This window comes from Xenia sp. Carnegie-2017, unplaced genomic scaffold (assembly GCF_021976095.1).
Source record: "Xenia sp. Carnegie-2017 unplaced genomic scaffold, XeniaSp_v1 HiC_scaffold_16, whole genome shotgun sequence".
NCBI lineage: Eukaryota > Metazoa > Cnidaria > Anthozoa > Malacalcyonacea > Xeniidae > Xenia > Xenia sp. Carnegie-2017.
In genome coordinates, this window is record NW_025813469.1 from 14,680,282 (window position 1) to 14,699,323 (window position 19,042).

The window sequence follows — 19,042 nt, forward strand, 5'->3', positions numbered from 1 at the left end:
TAGTGGAATGAAGAAACTAGAGTCGCTTCACGGAGCTAAAATATCTGAGTCAGCGTAAAATGCAGCAAAACTCCCAAACGATCATAAAAAAACGCGCGCAAAGCATGATGGTTGACTCCCACTCTTTAAGACATGCGTGTTTAGTTCCCATTTTTGGCGTATTGGCTGTTCAACAGCTATGAATAAATTATGAACAAAAACCAAAAACATGACTCAAAACAAACCAAACTAATAACAGCTCTATAGCTAAAGATTACTACAATTTCTTAAACCAATGTACGACGTACGATGAACGTTAAATTACAGGACAAAGAATATTAAATTTCGATCAATTACTGTTTTTGTTTCATGTATTAATTATGCAACGATTGTCTTTTGCTAAAATAGCAAAAATTACAGGTGTATGCGAGATGAATTTGTATTATTTAAATAATTGTTTGAGACTGTTTGCCGTCAGAAACATTATACGAGTCCACTTGTCTAGAAGCGACGACGACGATTAGCAGATTAAATTCTTTCAATAAACGAATTCCGACTTTATGTTTGCACTTTGAAGTGCTTAAAATCAAGGTAAGTTATGTTTTTAACATTCCAAACTTCTAACTGCGAGCGATTTTTTATTGAGACGGTATAAATATAATGAAAACACACAATGCCACAGTGTCGGACTTAATTTTTTATCGCCTGAGCTGTGATACGAAAGTGAACATCCATTTTTATTGCTAGTGTTTTTCACATTAGGAAATAAACATTTCATTTTCATCAAACATATAAATTTTGTACATGGTCACGACAAAACGCTTTCAAACTATCAAAACTCTCAAAGCAGGTGTTTAAACTGAATTTTTTATAGCTTCATGTGTATTTGATGACCTGAGACAAATTTCATACATTCACAGCAAGGATGTAGCTATTCGTGTGGCTTTGATAAAATTAACTCAGCAAGTGGCAAAGCTAGAAGATAATTAAATTGTGAAAATGTCTTTTGATGTATTCACAACACAAAATGTTCAAATGTATATAATAATACGTGAATATTTATAATAGTATGTAATGTTCGTGAAATGTGATGCATCATGGGATGTTATAATAAATTATCTCTTTAAGAAATCCGAAGAAAAACTATGGCCAGTGAAACACTTATACAAAAGAGAGCAGTAACAACAGCTAAAAGATTGAAACCAATTGAAAAACCTGAGTTGAAAAACGCAAAGAGTGAAACACACTATCCCTTCGTAACAAAAGTACAAATAAGGAGAGTCACACGAAGCGAGTTACTGCCAATGGAGAAGGAAGAAGACAAAAGACGAAGTGGGGAAATACGCTGCGTGAAACCAGCAAACTTCGATTATAAAAATCCGCCAGTTTCAAGAGCAAGCAGTTTAAACAATCAAAATGTCAATGAGAAAATATCAAAAAACAGAGAAGAGATGGACGAATTACGAAAACAACGTTGTAAAAAACTCGGAGATCAAGTTTTAGAAACTTTGTCCAAAAATGAACATCTGTGTTTGTACAGGCCGATATTGACGACGAAAGATGGCGAAGTTCAACTACGGCTCGTACGCGAATTGAAGGGACATTTGAAAGAAGTGAGCCCACAAACCTTAAGCGGTCAGCGGATAAAAAGTAAGCCCACTTTACATAGCCGTTTGACAAAAGGCGAGCTGGTTTTTGGAGTGAAAAATTGGAAGTCGCTCAATCATTCACGAGCAAGCTTACTGAACGTCGGTAATTGACAAATACAGAATTGATTTTTAGGAAATTCTGAAAGGCAAGAACCTTTAGACGATCATTGATTCCACTCTGATACAGACTGAGAAGATCCGTCGAACAAACTTCCTTTGATAATAAATTTGGAATTGAAATCGACCGAAAAGAACCACGCATTGCATCAAGGTAAAATCAAGGTAAAAGCGGCCGATATTCAAAAAATGTCGGGGAATAAGAAACGAGAACTTAAACATTGCGATTTTACCACAGTGTATTGGAAATTGCCGCATTTTAAACACCGTTACTGTGGATTACAGACTGAAAACTCGTAACCCTTTGCATTACAGGTTTTTAGCCCCAGCACAGAGATTATAATATCGTCAAGAACTAACCTCGACTCCTGCTATCGCTCATCCCCGCTGAAATGTCTTTCTGCACTGAGTTTCGCTTCGGCGTAAACATTTTGAACTGTTACCGCTGCCCTTGATGCGAACGTCATCGCATGTTCGTACGCAACAAGAAAGGCGCAATCTGTAGGGAAAAATAATAAACACAACTGATATGTAGTGGTGAAAATATTCATTTCTTTTTATTCTTGGACTTGGTAGTTCTGAGGAAGTAAGTGTTCTTGACCTTTTAGCATATTTGAAGAAGCTAAAACTCTCAGGAACGAAACAGTTCTAAATAGATCCCTTTCAAAAAAACATCCTTTAATGTTTCAACCGAAAGTTCACTCCAGCCACTTGCAAAACAATGTAGGCGGAAACAATTAAATCGTACACAATTTAAGTCGGCAAAATAAAATATAAACATACCAGTGCGTACGATGCAAGAAGTTGCCTCGTTGGAACAACCTTCTTCTACACTCTTTGATAACTACATTCAAAGACAACGATTAATTTTTCAGGCAATAATCTTTTTAACAATGCGACTGGACTTTGCCAAAACGATTTTATTTTTTAAGTTAATTTCAATATCTTAAAGGCTGAAGCTTATTCTATTGCTAGTTCACACGACGAAATAGCTGTAAAGCTAAACCTAAAATGGTCTACGGATTACAGGTTTAACATCTTCTTTGAAAACAACCTGCGTTACAGATTGAAAACAGCCTAGCGACGTTTCATTTCTTGAAATGAAATTCAAAAAAATCCAGACATCCTTCATTCCCACAACATATACCGTCATGCTCTACACCCACCTGATCTCTATAATGATTTGTGAGATGCTTGATGACGTTTTTTTCATGTGATTTCAAGGTACTAGCAATCATTTCTATATCTTCCGTCTCGATTAAAGTTGTTATGTGACAAAGAGTTAAACATATCTATAAGAACGATTAACATGTTGAATGAAGATGAAGGCTTTCAAAATATATAGTGCGTCTCAAAAAAACCGGAACACACAGAATTATGCAGAAGATATTAAACAGTATTTTTGATACAGACAAGTTTAATAGGCCTTATTCCTTTCCCACGGGAGAAGATGACTTTGTAAACGTATGAAAGTGGTTTACGTTTCATGAAAATACGATTTAATTTAAGCAGCAAACAAATTCAACATGCATTCGTGAATTGGTGTGTTCCGTTTTATCAAACACCCTGTATAACAAGTCTATCCGTGATCAGCTAAACTAGTTTATGTGTTCAGGAAAAGATTATTTCAAAATTAAATGTATCAATTCTTTTGAAGAAGACAGTAGTAGTAAAGGTGCTCTTTGTGACATTGTTTCTTTGATGACCAGATTATAGACTGAGATCCATTAAAGTAACATAAAATCCGTGCCAAGACCTACCTGATGTCTTAAGTTATCACGATAACGAAATTCTGAGAAATCCGAAATGGTTTCAGTTGCCGATAGACTTTCGAGAAGGCAACACCAGACTTTCTGGAACTGCTCTTCGCTGCCATAGCAATCACGTGACCTAGGTACAGCTATGGCGTTGACGGCGTTAATCCGTACCTGGCAACGAGAATGACCGGCGTTGTGCAGCCATTAGCAAAATGAAAGTCGTTTACCATAACAACAAGACCATACCTTGAAATTTTTGCACGTCGATATACTGGTAAGTAGCGAATCCAGTAGCTGGATTGAGCCCGCGGTCTGTCCGTTAGGTAAACATATATTACTGTATAAATTACCAGCGGCATAGCAAGCATTCCACCGTGTCTTCATTTGAGAATTCGAGATGCACTTAGACAAGACAGTGTACATTTTTTCCAATGCCTCTTTCATGATCTTCTCCTTCATGTGTTCCACAGTAAAATATCTCCCAAGATTCCCCAACGTGCGCACGAGGTTACAGCGCACCTTCTCGCTATCCTCGCTCGCTTTTAAAGAACCGTCAACCAAACGAAAAAACAACGATTCCGAAAAACCATAAACAAACGTCGAGTCCTCGGAGTTTCTAAAAAAAGGAAAGAAGTTTTTCTAACTCATCAAGTAAAGATTATCTCTTATTATTATATGGCAAGCGTCACTTCTGGCAAAATGGCGCGCTTTTATTGGATTGGAAACATTTTTGCCGGTCCATTATTTTCTCGCGTAATTTTACAGTCAAATGTAAACAAACTTCGTAATGCAAACAGCAAAACGAGAAAAAAAACGAAACAAAAAACAATTTACGAATGTGATTCTAAGGAAAAACACTTGGAAAACAGTTTAACTATCCAAACGATACAATTTGAAACGATTTATTTTTTACTGACAAAAACTAGAAAAGTGAAAGTCAACCCGCACAAAACAGCAAAGACGAGAAAGAAAGCAAGCTTCGTTTTTCAGGTCAAATAATGCTCTATAATAAACCTTTTAATAACCTCGCTTTCTGGGTCTTTACTGAGAAATATTGGACCTCTATCTTTTTGTACATACCTCATTCTATGGGCTCGGTCTGTACAAAAAAACTTCAGTCCGATATTTCTCCGTAAAGACCTCGCGCTCGGTTATTAAGGGCTAGTACCCATACTAATACAAAAATTGACTAAAGTCAACAATAGCCTAAGCATTTCAAAAATGTCTACTTTCTTTAATACATCTTGTTTAGTAAATCCAAAACTTCTACAATGTTTCCATAGTTACAACAAGATAAGAAGCTACGTTCCCTCCCCTCCCTCACATACCTATTTAGGACCAATACATCGCTGATATTTGCCAGAGCCCATGCTGCTCGCATTCTGACTAACAACACAGAATCATTCAAGCCGTTCAAAGCAACGCTGGCTGCATCGGTAACAAAAACCACATCATCCCGTAGCAGTGGGTACGAAACAAACACTCCAAGACAACGAATTGACGCCGCCTAAAATACAGAATGGTTTTCGAAACAATCCACTCGTGTGTGTGGCCATTACAGAATTTTTTTGTGAGTAAATAGGAAGACATTTTATGAAACAGAAAGGAACATTGATCAAACTGATCCCTTCTCTTATATAATTATATCGACACCAAACTACCAATTTCAATAATTCATACCTATACTAAATTATCTATACATTATCTTCAACTCAATAATAAATTATCCACTTCATTATTTACATCTGTACTAAATTATCCACTTCAATTAAACATATCTATACTGCATTATCCACTTCAATACACATATATACTACATTATCCACTTCATCATATAGATCTCTACATATTTATCTATACTATATCTATTCATCCACTTCAATTAATACATATCCATATACTATACATATCCACTTCATATATATCTATACATATCCACTTCAATACACATATGTATACTACATTATCCACTTCAGCACATAGATCTATACATATTTATCCTCTTCTATACTCATATCTATACAGAATCATCCACTTCAATACACATATGTATACTACATTATCCACTTCAGCACATAGATCTATACATATTTATCCTCTTCTATACTCATATCTATACAGAATCATCCACTTCAATACACATATGTATACTAAAATATTCATTTCAATACACACATCCACCACACATACCGATACTATCGTACGCACTCTCAAAAACGATGTCAAAATTAAAAAACCAACTACACATAAAAGAAATAAATTTTCGAAACAATTTCATTCGTACCCTTACATATCCATCATCGTCATGGACAATCCCAAGCAAGATGGTAATGATCAAAATTCTCTTATCCAAAGCAATCCCTTCGAGTACCGTCGAACCAATATCAGATAAACAATCGCAAGCTGCAGACTTCGCCTTCTTTTCTAAAGGATCTTGTGATTGCAAGATTTCTAAAAGCTCTCCTTCAAGAAGATTGGACCAAAACTCAAAAATCTCAGTCGCCATTGTTTCCACGCCATCTGTCGTCAATGTTTTGTACATAATTCGTGCCACTTCCTGTAGTAACTTGATAGCATTAACCTTGAGTGTAGAACTGGATGATTGGATACATTGCCGACTTGCCATCGTTATAGGGGCAATAAATGATCTGCATGTAAATAGAAAGGTCGCACTAAGTTACATAAATACGTAAAGAAAAATTATTAAGGGTTAGGATTTGTGCGATTTGAAGTAAAAATCTGAGTTCTTACATACTCTGGGGGTCTTCATCAGGAGTGATCTGATGTTAAAACTTGAGTCCTTATATACTCCAGTCTAATGTCTTCATCAGGAGTGATCTGATGTTGAAACTTGAGTCCTTATATACTCCAGTCTAATGTCTTCATCAGGAGTGATCTGATGTTGAAACTTGAGTCCTTATATACTCCAGTCTAATGTCTTCATCAGGAGTGATCTGATGTTGAAACTTGAGTTCTTATAAACACCAGTCTTGTGTCTTCATCAGGAGTGATCTGATGTTGAAACTTGAGTTCTTATACACCCCAGTCTTATGTCGTCAGTTTGATTATTCTGAAATTCTTAAGGCCGCGTCGCGACATGGAAGATATCATAAACACAAACCTTAGCAACATGAAATAATTTCGCACGAACACAGTCAACAAGAGCAGAACCTCAGAACGAATGCTCATAATTGACTCTTCATCGTCGATCTTACGCTCTTCAAAACTGTCTTCAAGCACAACAAAACATTCCACTAAAAGCCAGGGCAAAGAACTTTCGGAGCACGGCGGTGTCCTTTCGACATGTTTCGACAAAAGTTCGGAATCTCTTTTACAAGTTGCTGAAACATTATACGTCGATTTACATGTTTCGTTTAAAATTTGCATGTCAACAGTGGGTTTTCCTGATGTGTCACCCGAATTTGACCGACATCATCTTTTTGCATGTTTCGTATGACCTCTTCAAGTGGAGCGTCGACAGTTAGGACGGCACTGAGACACACAAAACACGATTGTTTTTGCGCCAAGTCTAGGAAGGAGAGTACAACGAACCATTAAAGCTCAACTCTCTGAAATAGAGCCAGCATGAAAACAATTTTAAACTACGATGTTGATTAATTTTAAAACTACGATGTTAATTAATTTTAAAACTACGATGTTAATTAATTTTAAAACTACGATGAATTATTTTAAAACCAATGCTTTGCAACTTGTTCAGTGAGTAGTCAAAAGTGATGTCAGTTTTGTGAGTCACAAAAGTGATGCAGCACATTTGCCGTTGTAACACCGAGCAGAACAATGAAAAACTTTGACAGCAAAAGCTTTTAGAAAAAATCACCCTAAGACACAACAAAATATCCTATACAATGTAAGGCCTTAACTATTGTCTAAGCTTGTAGCCATGAACAACAACAGAACAACGTTATAATTACCACACATATGATTTGGTGAATCGTTATAAAACAACATTCAATACGATGAATTGAAGAATCCACACCCTAGGAGCTAGAACCACAGTATAGAAACATACAGTAGTCTCACTACACTGTGCAACTTGGTGCTGTATACTTAATTAGATTACTAGCTGCGGTTAGCCATCTCAGCGCTCCTACTGGCCGAAAAAAGCAATTGACTAGCTGCCACTATGGTAATCACATGCGTAATAAGATATGCGCTACACAAAAAATTTCTACAGAGTGGGACTTCTGTTTGTTTCTATACTGTGGCTAGAACCCTAAGTTTTAGAGTCCGGAATCCATAGATCCAGACAGCCAAGCGCTAAATTTTACAAAGTAAACACGCTTCAGTCTTTACCGTTTTCCTTCAAAATTGGTCGGATTGTGGTAACTATTTTTGTCAACATGCCATTTTGTAGTTTATGATAGGGAGAATTCAGAATGAGCAAAGCCAAACACTGGATAAAGAACAAACAAACACGAAAATGAATAAATTGTAGGAATCGTGTAACTATACGTATAATTGGTGTCATAGAATTATAGCAGGAATCATTCAACTATAAAAGGAATTGTACGACTAAAACTGGAATCGTGTAACCACGTATAAATGAAATCATGTACCAATAATCGGAATCATGAAATTAGAATGGGAAATTATAGTTAAAGATAGCTTAGAAATTTTATATATATACGTATATATTAGGAAAATCAAAAAACAAAACTTTCACTGCGCGTGCGTAGTTTGAGCACTGTCGGATTGTGTAGAGAGTCTCATACGGAGACGTTCACCGTGTTCGCGATATGCAAAGCTCACCTTTATAGGTTTGAGCACTGTGGTGACTCTACAATACAATCCATACAATGTGTAACCGTACGTCCTATGTCCCAAGTGCAGGAGTCACCATTTTACTATGGTGATAGCCGGGAGGGCACATTGTAATACACTTTGTATATATATATATATATATTAAAGATAAATAAAGATTCTTGGTTTGTTTTGATTTTCATTGAGCTTTTGAATCGTTGCTTCGAGACTTCATCAGAATAAACATGTGAAGTTTCGAGCTGCTCATTCTCGAAGCAACGAGTCAAGCTCAATAAAATCAATTAAAATCAGAGAAACTTTTATCTTTATGTATTCAATGCCTGGATTACAAATTTTCAAACTTATATATATATATATATTGATGATCCCCTGAGGGACTGTACCATTATAGTCATCTTCAGAGTTAGTCATCCTTAAGATGATACTTTGTTCAAAATTTTTAAAACGATCGGAGAAACCATTTTTTATATATATATATATTTTGTTTAAAATAAAATAATTAAACGATCCGAAGAAACTTTCATTTTTTATGTATTAAATGCCTGGATTACCAATTTTCAAACTTATACATATATGTAGTGATGTTGAAAAAATCACCAAAACTACAGATTCATTCCGACAAGCCTTTTTCGTGATTGCTCGCTCTTCAGGGGATTTTTATATATGTATATATATATTCATGTAACTAGAATTGGAAAAATTTGCGGCAAGTTTGTGGTGTATGGTTGTAAATATGTAAAATACGCGTTCTACTTGCGTAAATAATCATGACGTAAATCATGACGTAAATCATGACGTCATCTGGGAAAGGAAAAGCGTACCTTGACAAGCAGACATCTCACAGCGTCTGATTGTTCCACGGTGATGAAATCAACAAGTCTGTGAAGTTCGTGTATCATGGAACCAAGACGCGAAGAGAAAGATGTAAATGGACGGGATGACGACTGTTTATAGTCACTGAAACGTGAATGAAAATATATTAAAATGAAATAGCCATTGAATTACTAACAAAGGCTTTGATTGGTGTATATATTTTGAAAATATGGGGGCTCACCTTCTAACCAGTACAAATCAGGGGCCGTTTGTACAAAGCCTGGATAGCGTTATCCGTTGTTAAAATTTCAAACTTGTAAAAAAGATGTTTACACTGTATGCTATCCTTGTGACAAAAAATTTTTAAATCACAGATGAAATATTTTCTTTCAGTGATTGCTCACTTCAAATCGTATATTTTTTCCTTTTAAGAGGTCTTTGAACGTTCAAAAACATTTTCTATCCAATGGATAGCTCTGTTCTACCTTTGCGCAACCGGCCCTATGGTTTTTTTTCATAAAATATCACGCTTTATAAATTTAAATATCCTATCCCCACTGATTTCCCCCCAATAGCAATCATTTCCGGAGGTTTACAAACAACTATAACATTTTCAACGTTTCATACTCGGGATAGTCGTTTCGTTAATGAATCATGATACTTGATGTAAGTACGTACCTATCATCCGCGGCGCTCAAGAATGGTTTACATCCATCAAGAAGATCCATGACGACTGAAATCGCTGCCATACGATTCTTAAATAAAAAAAGAAACAAACGGTAAACAATGGTTCTATGATAAGCCATTAATAACCGAGCGCGAGGTCTTTTTGTAGAGACCGAGCCCGTAGGAGGAGGTTTGTAAACGTCGATATGATACGAACCTTCGTAATGGCATCGCATTGAATGATGGTAAATAATGACCACGATCGAGAATTGTCGTAAAATGTCGATATGATACGAACCTTTGTAATGGCATCGCATTGAATGATGGTAAATAATGACCAAGATCGAGAATTGTCGGAATCCGGAAAAAAACACGACCAAAAGCCAAAAAGATCTTTTTTCTCTGAATTCTGAAATAAAAGATTTCTGCCATTAGCAACATCCATTTAAGCAACGCAAAACAAGTTTTCACCACAGTTAAGGCAATTTTATTGAACTAAAATACATGGAACGCTTCCTGTAATACAAAATTCCAATAATGTTTTGAAGCCGTGATTTTACCCCAGACACGCGTTTGTAGTCAATCAATTTTTACTCCGCGAGAGAATCTCGAAACACTAAACACGCGTGTCTGGGTAAAATCTCGCGTGTCTGATGTAAGATTTGGCTTCAATTATTTGCTTCAGGTAGCGTTCCATGTATTTTAGTTCAATGGGCAATTTAGAGAAACTATTGAACTAAATATATAACTGGAGCGCTACATTTTGCGAGTGAGCAGTGAACAAATGACACGCGCTTAGAGAGTAAATGGAAAAGTTTGTCAATTTCAAATACTGGAGAAAGAAATTTTTGCGAGTTATTTTATTCACTCGCAAACAGCGAGTCACTTATTCACTCGCAAACTTCTCGCAACAATCGCTCAATCGCAACACGTCACTCTCGAGTGACTCGCAATTTACACGCGAGTCGTTCGCCCACTCGCCACTCGATACTCGCGAGTCATGTCATGTTACTCGAGGTCGGTACTGTACTAACCTTTATAATAGCTTGTAAACACATCAGAGATAAACATCTCACACGAGCTGAAGAAGACCTAAAGAACAGTTAAAAACTGCAACCAAAACTAGACAATAATTTAGTATATTTTCGTCATTGCGTACCTTAAACGTCGAATTTGGCCGTATTCCGCATCGGAGCAGTCGGACTCTGAGCTCGATGCAGCTGGATTGACCAGAGTTGAATTCATAGAATTATCAAGTCGCCAGCTCAGCTCAGCATTCCTGAGAGTTTCATTGGCTTGTATGTTCACTGTAAGAGCGTCATTTTTGTCGGCGTTTTTCTGTCGTCGTTTTTGCCGCGTTTTTTTCTTCAAAGCTGCACGAGCGGGAAAAGCTCTTTCTTTCACAGGATTTAGAGATACTTGGAGTAAGGAAAGATCATCCGATTCAATATCCGACGAAGATTCCCGAGGAGATGACGACAGGAAATCCGAGGAGGTTTCATGATCAGGAAAACCGTAAAACATGAAATTCTGAAATGGAAATATCAAGTTTTAAAATGGAAGCGATCAAAGCAACGGGGACTGGAGACGAGTCAAATTTCTTGTTAAATGTAAGTGTTGACGACACTTTCTCTACACGACTGGCTGCGATAAATCTTCACGCAGAATTGTTCTGATACACTGTGCCAAGCCTTCAGGCCAATGCACCAAGAATACAGTTTAAATAGCATCAACTACCTTAATTGCGAAGATTAACTGACCCAGATGACGTTTTAATTTCGTCTTTATGCAAGGAAGAATATCTTGAATCGCTTTTAAACAAACTTCAATCAACTACATAAGAGAAAATAATCATTTCAACATCGCTTTTAATTTATTTTCGATCATTTAAATACGTATACCAATTATAGTTTACAGACAAAGAAGCACACGAGCACGAAGGGTGTCCCCTCTATGCAAATTCTTTGAAGCAGAAAATTTTGATAAAATAACATTCGACGCAATCATGACACCATTTTGCAAACACAACATTTAATAAAGTAAAGTTGCTGATATATTTGTAATTATACAATATTGACACATCTGGGGCCGGTAGCACGAAGTCTGGATAGCGTTATCCATTGGATAGCAAAAATCTCCAAACTTGTAAAGAAGGGGTTTATGTTTTTCTTAAGACAATGAAATTTCGTAATCTTCGAAACAATATTTTATTTCGGCGATTGTTCAGTTCGAATCTTACACTTTTTGCTTTTTAAAAAGTTTTATAAAAGCTTTAAAAAACTTGCTATCAAATGGATAACACTATCCAGGCTTCGCAACCTGCCCTTGAGTTTGTACAAACTCAGATAAGTTTATATTGTATAATTAGTCAAATCAATTTTCGAGGAAAATTAAAACGTTTTTCAAATTTATTAATGCTGTTTTATAAAAGATATAAAGATGTTTTTCGTGTTCGCACAGGCTTAGACAAACCTCGGAGACGTTTTTGAGAACCCTCGACCTTCGGTCTGGAGATTGCACTGATCTGCTCTAGAGTTCTCCCAAATGTCTCCTTGGTTCGCATAAGCATGTGCAAACACAGTAACCATCTTTTATTTCTTCTATTGGTCCAAAACAAACGTAAAGGGCAATGAAAATAAAAGCATACATTAAACAACAGCCATATTTTTTGTTGTTTTAATAACTCGAATCTTCCGTTTGCACGATGATTCATTCACAATAACATAACATTAAAATGCAAATCCTACTTTGCAATGGTCGTCTCTTGTCATATCTTTGCTCCGGGGAGTCTGCATAATGCGAAGAACGGTTGACAACGCAATGAGTCCATATTCTTCTGGAATACAGGAACCGTTTGAATCCCTTAAATTGGGATAGAATAAAAATCTTAAAACAGTGCAGTGTCGTAACTCAAAAGTCTTTCCCCCAGGAGGAGTTGACTGCAGCAAATGAACAATTTAAATAAGTTGAAGATCAACGGTAAATGTTGACAAATAAAATATTAATTTCAGGTTTTTGTGGCTCACAATTTTGGTCCTACAAGGAGTCATAACTCAATGGTCTTTCTATGTGACACACTATCAGAGTGACCATATTTTCATTTTTTTTTAACAGATATGGTCGGATGAAGTCAAAAACCCTCCCTCCCTGTTCTGAACTTTGCAAATAGTTAAAGCCAGGGGGGTGAGTCTATGCTCATCAAACAAATCCAGTTAAGATTTGCACATAGGTATGGTAACACTGCACAAAACCCTTCACTTCACTTATCAGGTTGAAATGTTTGCAATATACATGCTATGATGCAGTTTGATTTTATGGTCAACTACATCAAACAATAATTCAAGTTGATGGAACAAAGTTCAGCATTTTTTCATAGTTGGACGTTGAAAATTGTACAACACATTGAACACAATGAAAAGCTACACGATACTAGCAAAAAGCTATACAATGCAGAATTATAATCCATAATCTTACGTACTTCATACAGATATTACTAATGCAGTTCAGTGCCATCTTTTTTGTCTCAACATCAAAATTTCTTGATTCTGCGCATTTTAAAAGAAATCCTTGCTCGCTGAGAAGTGCATCATAATTCTACAAAAAAAATGATGCATATTTCGTGAAAATAATTTGAAAGAGGATTAACCCAAGTTCAATGTAATGTACCAAAAATACTTGTTTTAGCACCGCAGTACTTATGAAATTTTCCCACCTAAACAAGAGAGGTCTTGATCCCTTATATGTTCTCAAAAATATTTTTATTGCCCAAACAATAACAAACTAACAATAGCTGTTGACATTCATGATAAAATAGTGTTATGTCCCTATTATGTTGCAAAGAACAACAACCACAGGTCCATTAAGCCTCAAACTTAGTAACTCATTATTACTTCGAACTAAGCACCACACTAACCTTTCCCAGGTGTGGGAACTTTAGCAGGAAAATTCAAAATCTGAGCTTACTACATTATCCCGAGTGCTGCAGTTAAATGGGAGAAATGTTAAAACAAGCATTTATGGTACCAAGGCTTCTACTAATGGATTAATCAACATGACTATACAGAAACCTGTCTGCATTTGACCCCGTTTCCATGCAACAGTGAGCTGAGTAACTTCAAATATTCGTACAAATCAAGAGTTGAGCAGTTTGCTGCGGAAGTGAGAACACGTTCAACCAATAAGTTCAGGGTTCTTTCCTCTAGAACGGTCTCTTGTTTCGATAATATTCTGCCAACGATGCGAAAAAACTTCACTAACAAATGCTGGTTTGAAAATTCACCATTGATAATGTTGCATCCTTTGATAACCAACGCTGATATATCCTGAAAAGGTTGTCACACAAATACAAGCACGAACTGAGAAATACGGCTTCGTAAAAGGATAATTAAAATACCATTAAACGTACGGAAGGATTTGAAATTAATTTTTCCAAGTTATCGGATGCGTTCAGCTGATCCAAAACGAAGTTGATTTTCGTTCGAGTTTCTTCATTGGAAAGCTGACTAAACGCCAAGAACTTTGACAGGTAATCGCGTACGGCTTTCTTTTCAAATTTAGCCATAGCAGCAGTGAAATATTTGAAGAAACATCGCTAAAAAGAAGACAAAACTGACGAAAGCCTAATGATCTGCAAGCACGAGTCCACCATGTTGAATCATTTGTTTCCATCCATCAAAATCATGCATTGTTCAAAAGTGAAGGGTCTACCCCCCTTCCTCAACTAAATTCTTAAACAATAAAACAATTCAAACTTCAAACTTTTTAATCACTTCCATCGAAAGTTAAAATTACAACATTGAATTGATAAATAAAAAACTGTCTTCTTTTGCTTTGCATAAAAAAGTTATAACTGGCTAACTGCTTGAAAACATGTTGGTCTCAAAAACCCCTTGTCTCTCTGAACAAATAATCAATAAGTTGATTGATTAATTACATAATTCATTTCAAAACTGTGAAAACTGAAACATTTTAGAGTAAGTAAAAACTATTCATCTCCAGTATGAAGAGTCAGCAATGCTTGGGCCGCATCCATAGACAACGGATAGCCTTTCCTAATTCCAGGCAAAACATCCAAAGGCGAATAGCCATTTTCATTAGAGTACGGAGAAAGCTGGTTGCTTTGTTGCAGACCATAGGCATAACTGGATGGCGTGTAATACACAGGCTGCGTTTGGATGTGGTTCAGAGACAGTATCTCACTATCGGACATTGGTGATGGCATGTAATTTGTTGCCATGGTGATTGATGGAGACATCGACTGGAGAAAAGATGACACAGGTTGAAGTTGTAATGGATGGATGTGTGAAAACTGCATGGGACTGATGGGGCACCATTGATGATTGTTACTTGGGCATTTTGCATTTTCCTCATGAAATGGAGATCCAGAAGCAGTTGTCCAACCATTTATCTCGTCAAAAGTTGGCATTTTTGAGCACACATCATGTTCATCTTTCTCATCTTCATTAATAAAGCGAAAAAAAATGAAGAAATGTAGAAACACATCCGAATGTAAAAGGTGTCACCAAAGTTGCTTATTAAAAAACAACAACAAATCTATTCGTGAGAAAAACGCTTTTTGTCGCTATATTGAAGCACACGTGTCTCAAATCATGAAAAACTCTTACGAAATCTAACTACTTACACATATCAACATGAACATCATAAGGAAGTTCTTCGGCTTCTCTTGCTTTCGGCACCTGAATCGTTTGACTTCGTGTGGAGTCTCGTCTCCTCTTGGTGCGTCGTATGCCGTGTTTTCGCTCCTGTAATCGTTTCATTCTCACTTGTTGCGCCATTATCCTTCGCTTGGTGATCACCAACATGCAAGGAACGCAAGTGCAATCTTTGTAAGGACATATTTTCTTGTGCCCTTTCAGGGGAGCGATTTTACCATGAGCCGTGCATTGGGCACAATGCTGTGCTGTTCTGACATCACTTCGCGGGAACTCAATCGAATCCTTCATGACAGATTCTTTGTGTGCCATAAAAACTATGAAAGTTTACCAAACAACAAAGACTGCCAACGCTTTTTGATAAAGATGAAGGCCAAGTGATCGAGACTCACGACAAAAAGTCTGTTTTACCCGCCAATTGTCAAATTGCGGACCCGCCAACCAATCATTATCGTTCACCTTGACCTTGTTTTTGACAATGTTATCCGGTGAAATCATTCCTAAAAATGACCTTTCTGTCATGTTTGCGAGGAAAATAATTTCAAAACAGCAAAACTATTCAGGAGTAGTGATATTTTTCGTGCTGTTGCCTTATTTTCGAACGCTTTGTGAAGTCCGAAAAAAATATACTCATAAGAATGTTTGTCAAGGTGAACTTGACATTGAATTGTCATAACTCTGTTACATATTTTGTTGCACAAAAACATCAAGGTGAAATAATGACTTTTAATTCTATAAAAAAACCGAATGTTTGCTAAAAAATGGAAAATTCCTACAACAGTGGGCTTTAGTTGTTATCCAAAAATAGCGAGCGATTAGGAAAGAAAAAATGTAAAAAAGCAAATGCTATTTTAAACGCCAGACCTAACGACGCCTGCTTGTGTTGTCATAGGCAGACCACAACGAGTTTATCATTAAAATTACTAAATCAAACTCGGCAGACACGTCAGACGAACGTCACGCGAGAGATTGACGTCAAATTCCTACAACAGTGGGCTTTAGTTGTTATTCAAAAATAGCGAGCGATTAGGAAAGAAAAAATGTAAAAAAGCAAAAGCTATTTTAAACGCAAGACTTAACGACGCCTGCCTGTGTTGTCATAGGCAGACCACAACGAGTTTATTATAAACATTCTTAAATCAAACTCGCCAGACAAGTCAGACAAACCTCACGCGAGAGATTGACGTGTGAGATTGATGTGTTTGTAATTTTGTTTTTATCAGTGGCAGGTTATCTTACTGACATTATTGAGAAAGCAAAAGATTTTTTGACATTTTAGTGTTGTTTATATCTCGAGCCATTGCGTAGACGCGCCTCTTCATTCTTGGTTTTTGAAAGTTCTAGCTAGAAAATCTCGAAATAAACGTTTACCATTGACAAAGGCAGCATACTATACGTATAAAGTAAAGTTCAGAAAAATAGTTTCCATTTCATCAAGTTCAATTCACCGTGTAACACTTCTGTAGTGTACAACAGTTTTTACTAATAGCTACTTAAAGAGGAAATTTGTTGGAAAACTAGCCTGAAAAGTGAAATACACTAGCTTTCACAAGCAGCATGATAAAGCAATGATATTTCTAACTGTTTCAAACGCAGGCGACATTGACCTTTATGCAAGCAAAGCGTTTTGACAACAAGGTTGCAAATAAAGTCCACTAAAGTCCACATGGAACATTCAAGAATTCTTAAATTGCCAACAGTTGTAATGTATGAAATATAACTAAAATACGAAGTTACGAACTAACTTCAATGGCAAATATTTCAATCAATAAATGATTATGAATAGGCTTGTGAATTCGCCTCGTGAAAACAATTATACAAAACGCTTTTGTTATTATGAACATTGATTCTTCGAGGGTGTCTTTGAAGCCAGACAAGCCACTTAAATTTACATTGTTGCATTACTTGCATGCTTGCCGAAAAGGCGTTCCATTTAATGACCACTTTTACGTTTAAGATGGCATCGTGCTGTGTGCAGACATTATTGATGCTTTCTTAAGATATTACACTGAGTTGTAAACCAATGCCCATAAAAATAACCTTTAAAATCAAATCGGTGTAAATTGTCGAAAGAAATCAACACCATTTACGTGTTATAGGTACATGTTTGTTCTTATGGGAAGCAGAGATGTTTTCACTTGACAAAAACATATGAACGAAATCGTTACTTCTTTGTATTGCTATGAAACTTTGGATATCTGCCAGTTTGGATTATGTATAGCTGGACGTTAAATAATTTAAGATACAAATCATCGATGTTTAACGTTTAGATGTGAAATGAATTACATTGTAAACAGCAGACAACAGTATTTGATAATAAAAACAGCATTTAACTAAATCAGTTCACTGCGTGTAGAAATTTAAAGCGTCGAAAAAAAAGATTGTCATGTTATCCTCACAAAAAAGGTAACTTAAAGCTCTCTTTTAACGAATCAACATTTTCGTCAATCAATTCTCCAGTTTAAATCATGGCTTTTTGCTTTGGGGAGGTCGTTAAAACATTTAAGAAATGCACTAACAAAGCCAAGAATCCATAGAGGCATCTGGAAAATATTCATAACAAATACTCTCACACGGACATTCACGAGACACGTGCAAAAAACGTGATGATCATTTTTTTTAACCAAAAGGAAAAATGGACATGCTGTTATATTAATTTGGGGAATTCCACGGCCTTCAAAAATTCTATTGGTTTTTTTTTAGTTGCCTTAAATTCGCTCGCTAATTGTTCCTGTTCACAATGAGCCCCGATTGCTGTAGTTACTAGTTCCACCCCCCACCCCCACTCGTCATGCAAGGAAAACTGTGATACATACTTTTAAAGTTCGAAGAAGCAACGAGACACCACACGTGAGAGAGAGAAGTTCTCATTTGCTCAGTTTGTCGCGTGAGTACTTTCAGATCACGGGACACAAACTTTCAAGTCTCTGGCTTTACTAGGCTTTACACAGTAATCGAGTTATACAAAAAGTTCAACCCTCCCCTCCCTCCCTGAAAAGCTGACATTCGTGTAGGCATTCATGAAATGTGTTCGGTCCCAACAAAAGCCCAACATTCCATTGGCCAAACGTAAATGTAGTTTGAACCGGGAACGACTGGATCTTAAAATGAACATAATTATCGATGTTGCAAAAAGTTCTCCTGCTGTTCAATTGACAGTAAAAGCGAGGGAGGCAAGTTGAAAGAGTGCTGTTTTACAAGCATTTATTTTGTTTAAAGCGTTAGGGTTCCATAAAAAAATCTCTCATAGCACAGTTATAAATAAAACACCTTGAGAGCGGACCAAACCATTAGTTACATTTCTCTCCGTGGACTGCAAACAACTCGACAATTCGAAGCTAGCAAAAGGTGTTGATAACAAAATGTTTAGTAAGTTCTCGAAACTAACACAGGCCATGAACCGCTTCGCTAGGACGGATTTCCGAAGGAAGGCGAGTTCGATGCAACAAATCTTGGATCAGTCAGCAAAGGCCAGACAAATTCCACGAGAAATCAGTCTTCAGATCCTGGACGAACGACACTGTTTGAAGCAAATCAGAAAACTACTCGCTCGGGCTTTCGTCGTGAACAATGAGCCAATTATCAACGTCCTGGGCGATATTTTCTA

General features: G+C 36.6%; 2 protein-coding genes across 2 annotated transcripts; both read right to left on the reverse strand.

Moving 5' to 3' along the window:
- Positions 1-965: 965 nt before the first annotated feature.
- On the reverse strand, positions 966-14,405 carry LOC124436154 (HEAT repeat-containing protein 6-like). The gene is made up of 20 exons (XM_046986078.1): positions 14,169-14,405; positions 13,831-14,085; positions 13,242-13,357; positions 12,511-12,625; positions 11,501-11,596; positions 10,923-11,293; positions 10,798-10,855; positions 10,062-10,172; positions 9,776-9,852; positions 9,106-9,241; positions 7,817-7,916; positions 6,930-7,031; positions 6,624-6,843; positions 5,787-6,150; positions 4,831-5,009; positions 3,749-4,118; positions 3,506-3,673; positions 2,912-3,037; positions 2,529-2,589; positions 966-2,244 (listed from the first exon to the last, which is right to left on the reverse strand). Exons 1-20 carry the CDS (start codon positions 14,322-14,324, stop codon positions 2,117-2,119), a joined length of 3,309 nt encoding a protein of 1,102 aa, XP_046842034.1. The 5' UTR covers positions 14,325-14,405; the 3' UTR covers positions 966-2,116.
- A 102-nt stretch (positions 14,406-14,507) lies between these two features.
- On the reverse strand, positions 14,508-15,814 carry LOC124436800 (protein male abnormal 3-like). The gene is made up of 2 exons (XM_046986773.1): positions 15,405-15,814; positions 14,508-15,220 (listed from the first exon to the last, which is right to left on the reverse strand). Exons 1-2 carry the CDS (start codon positions 15,745-15,747, stop codon positions 14,748-14,750), a joined length of 816 nt encoding a protein of 271 aa, XP_046842729.1. The 5' UTR covers positions 15,748-15,814; the 3' UTR covers positions 14,508-14,747.
- Between the last annotated feature and the right edge of the window lie 3,228 nt (positions 15,815-19,042).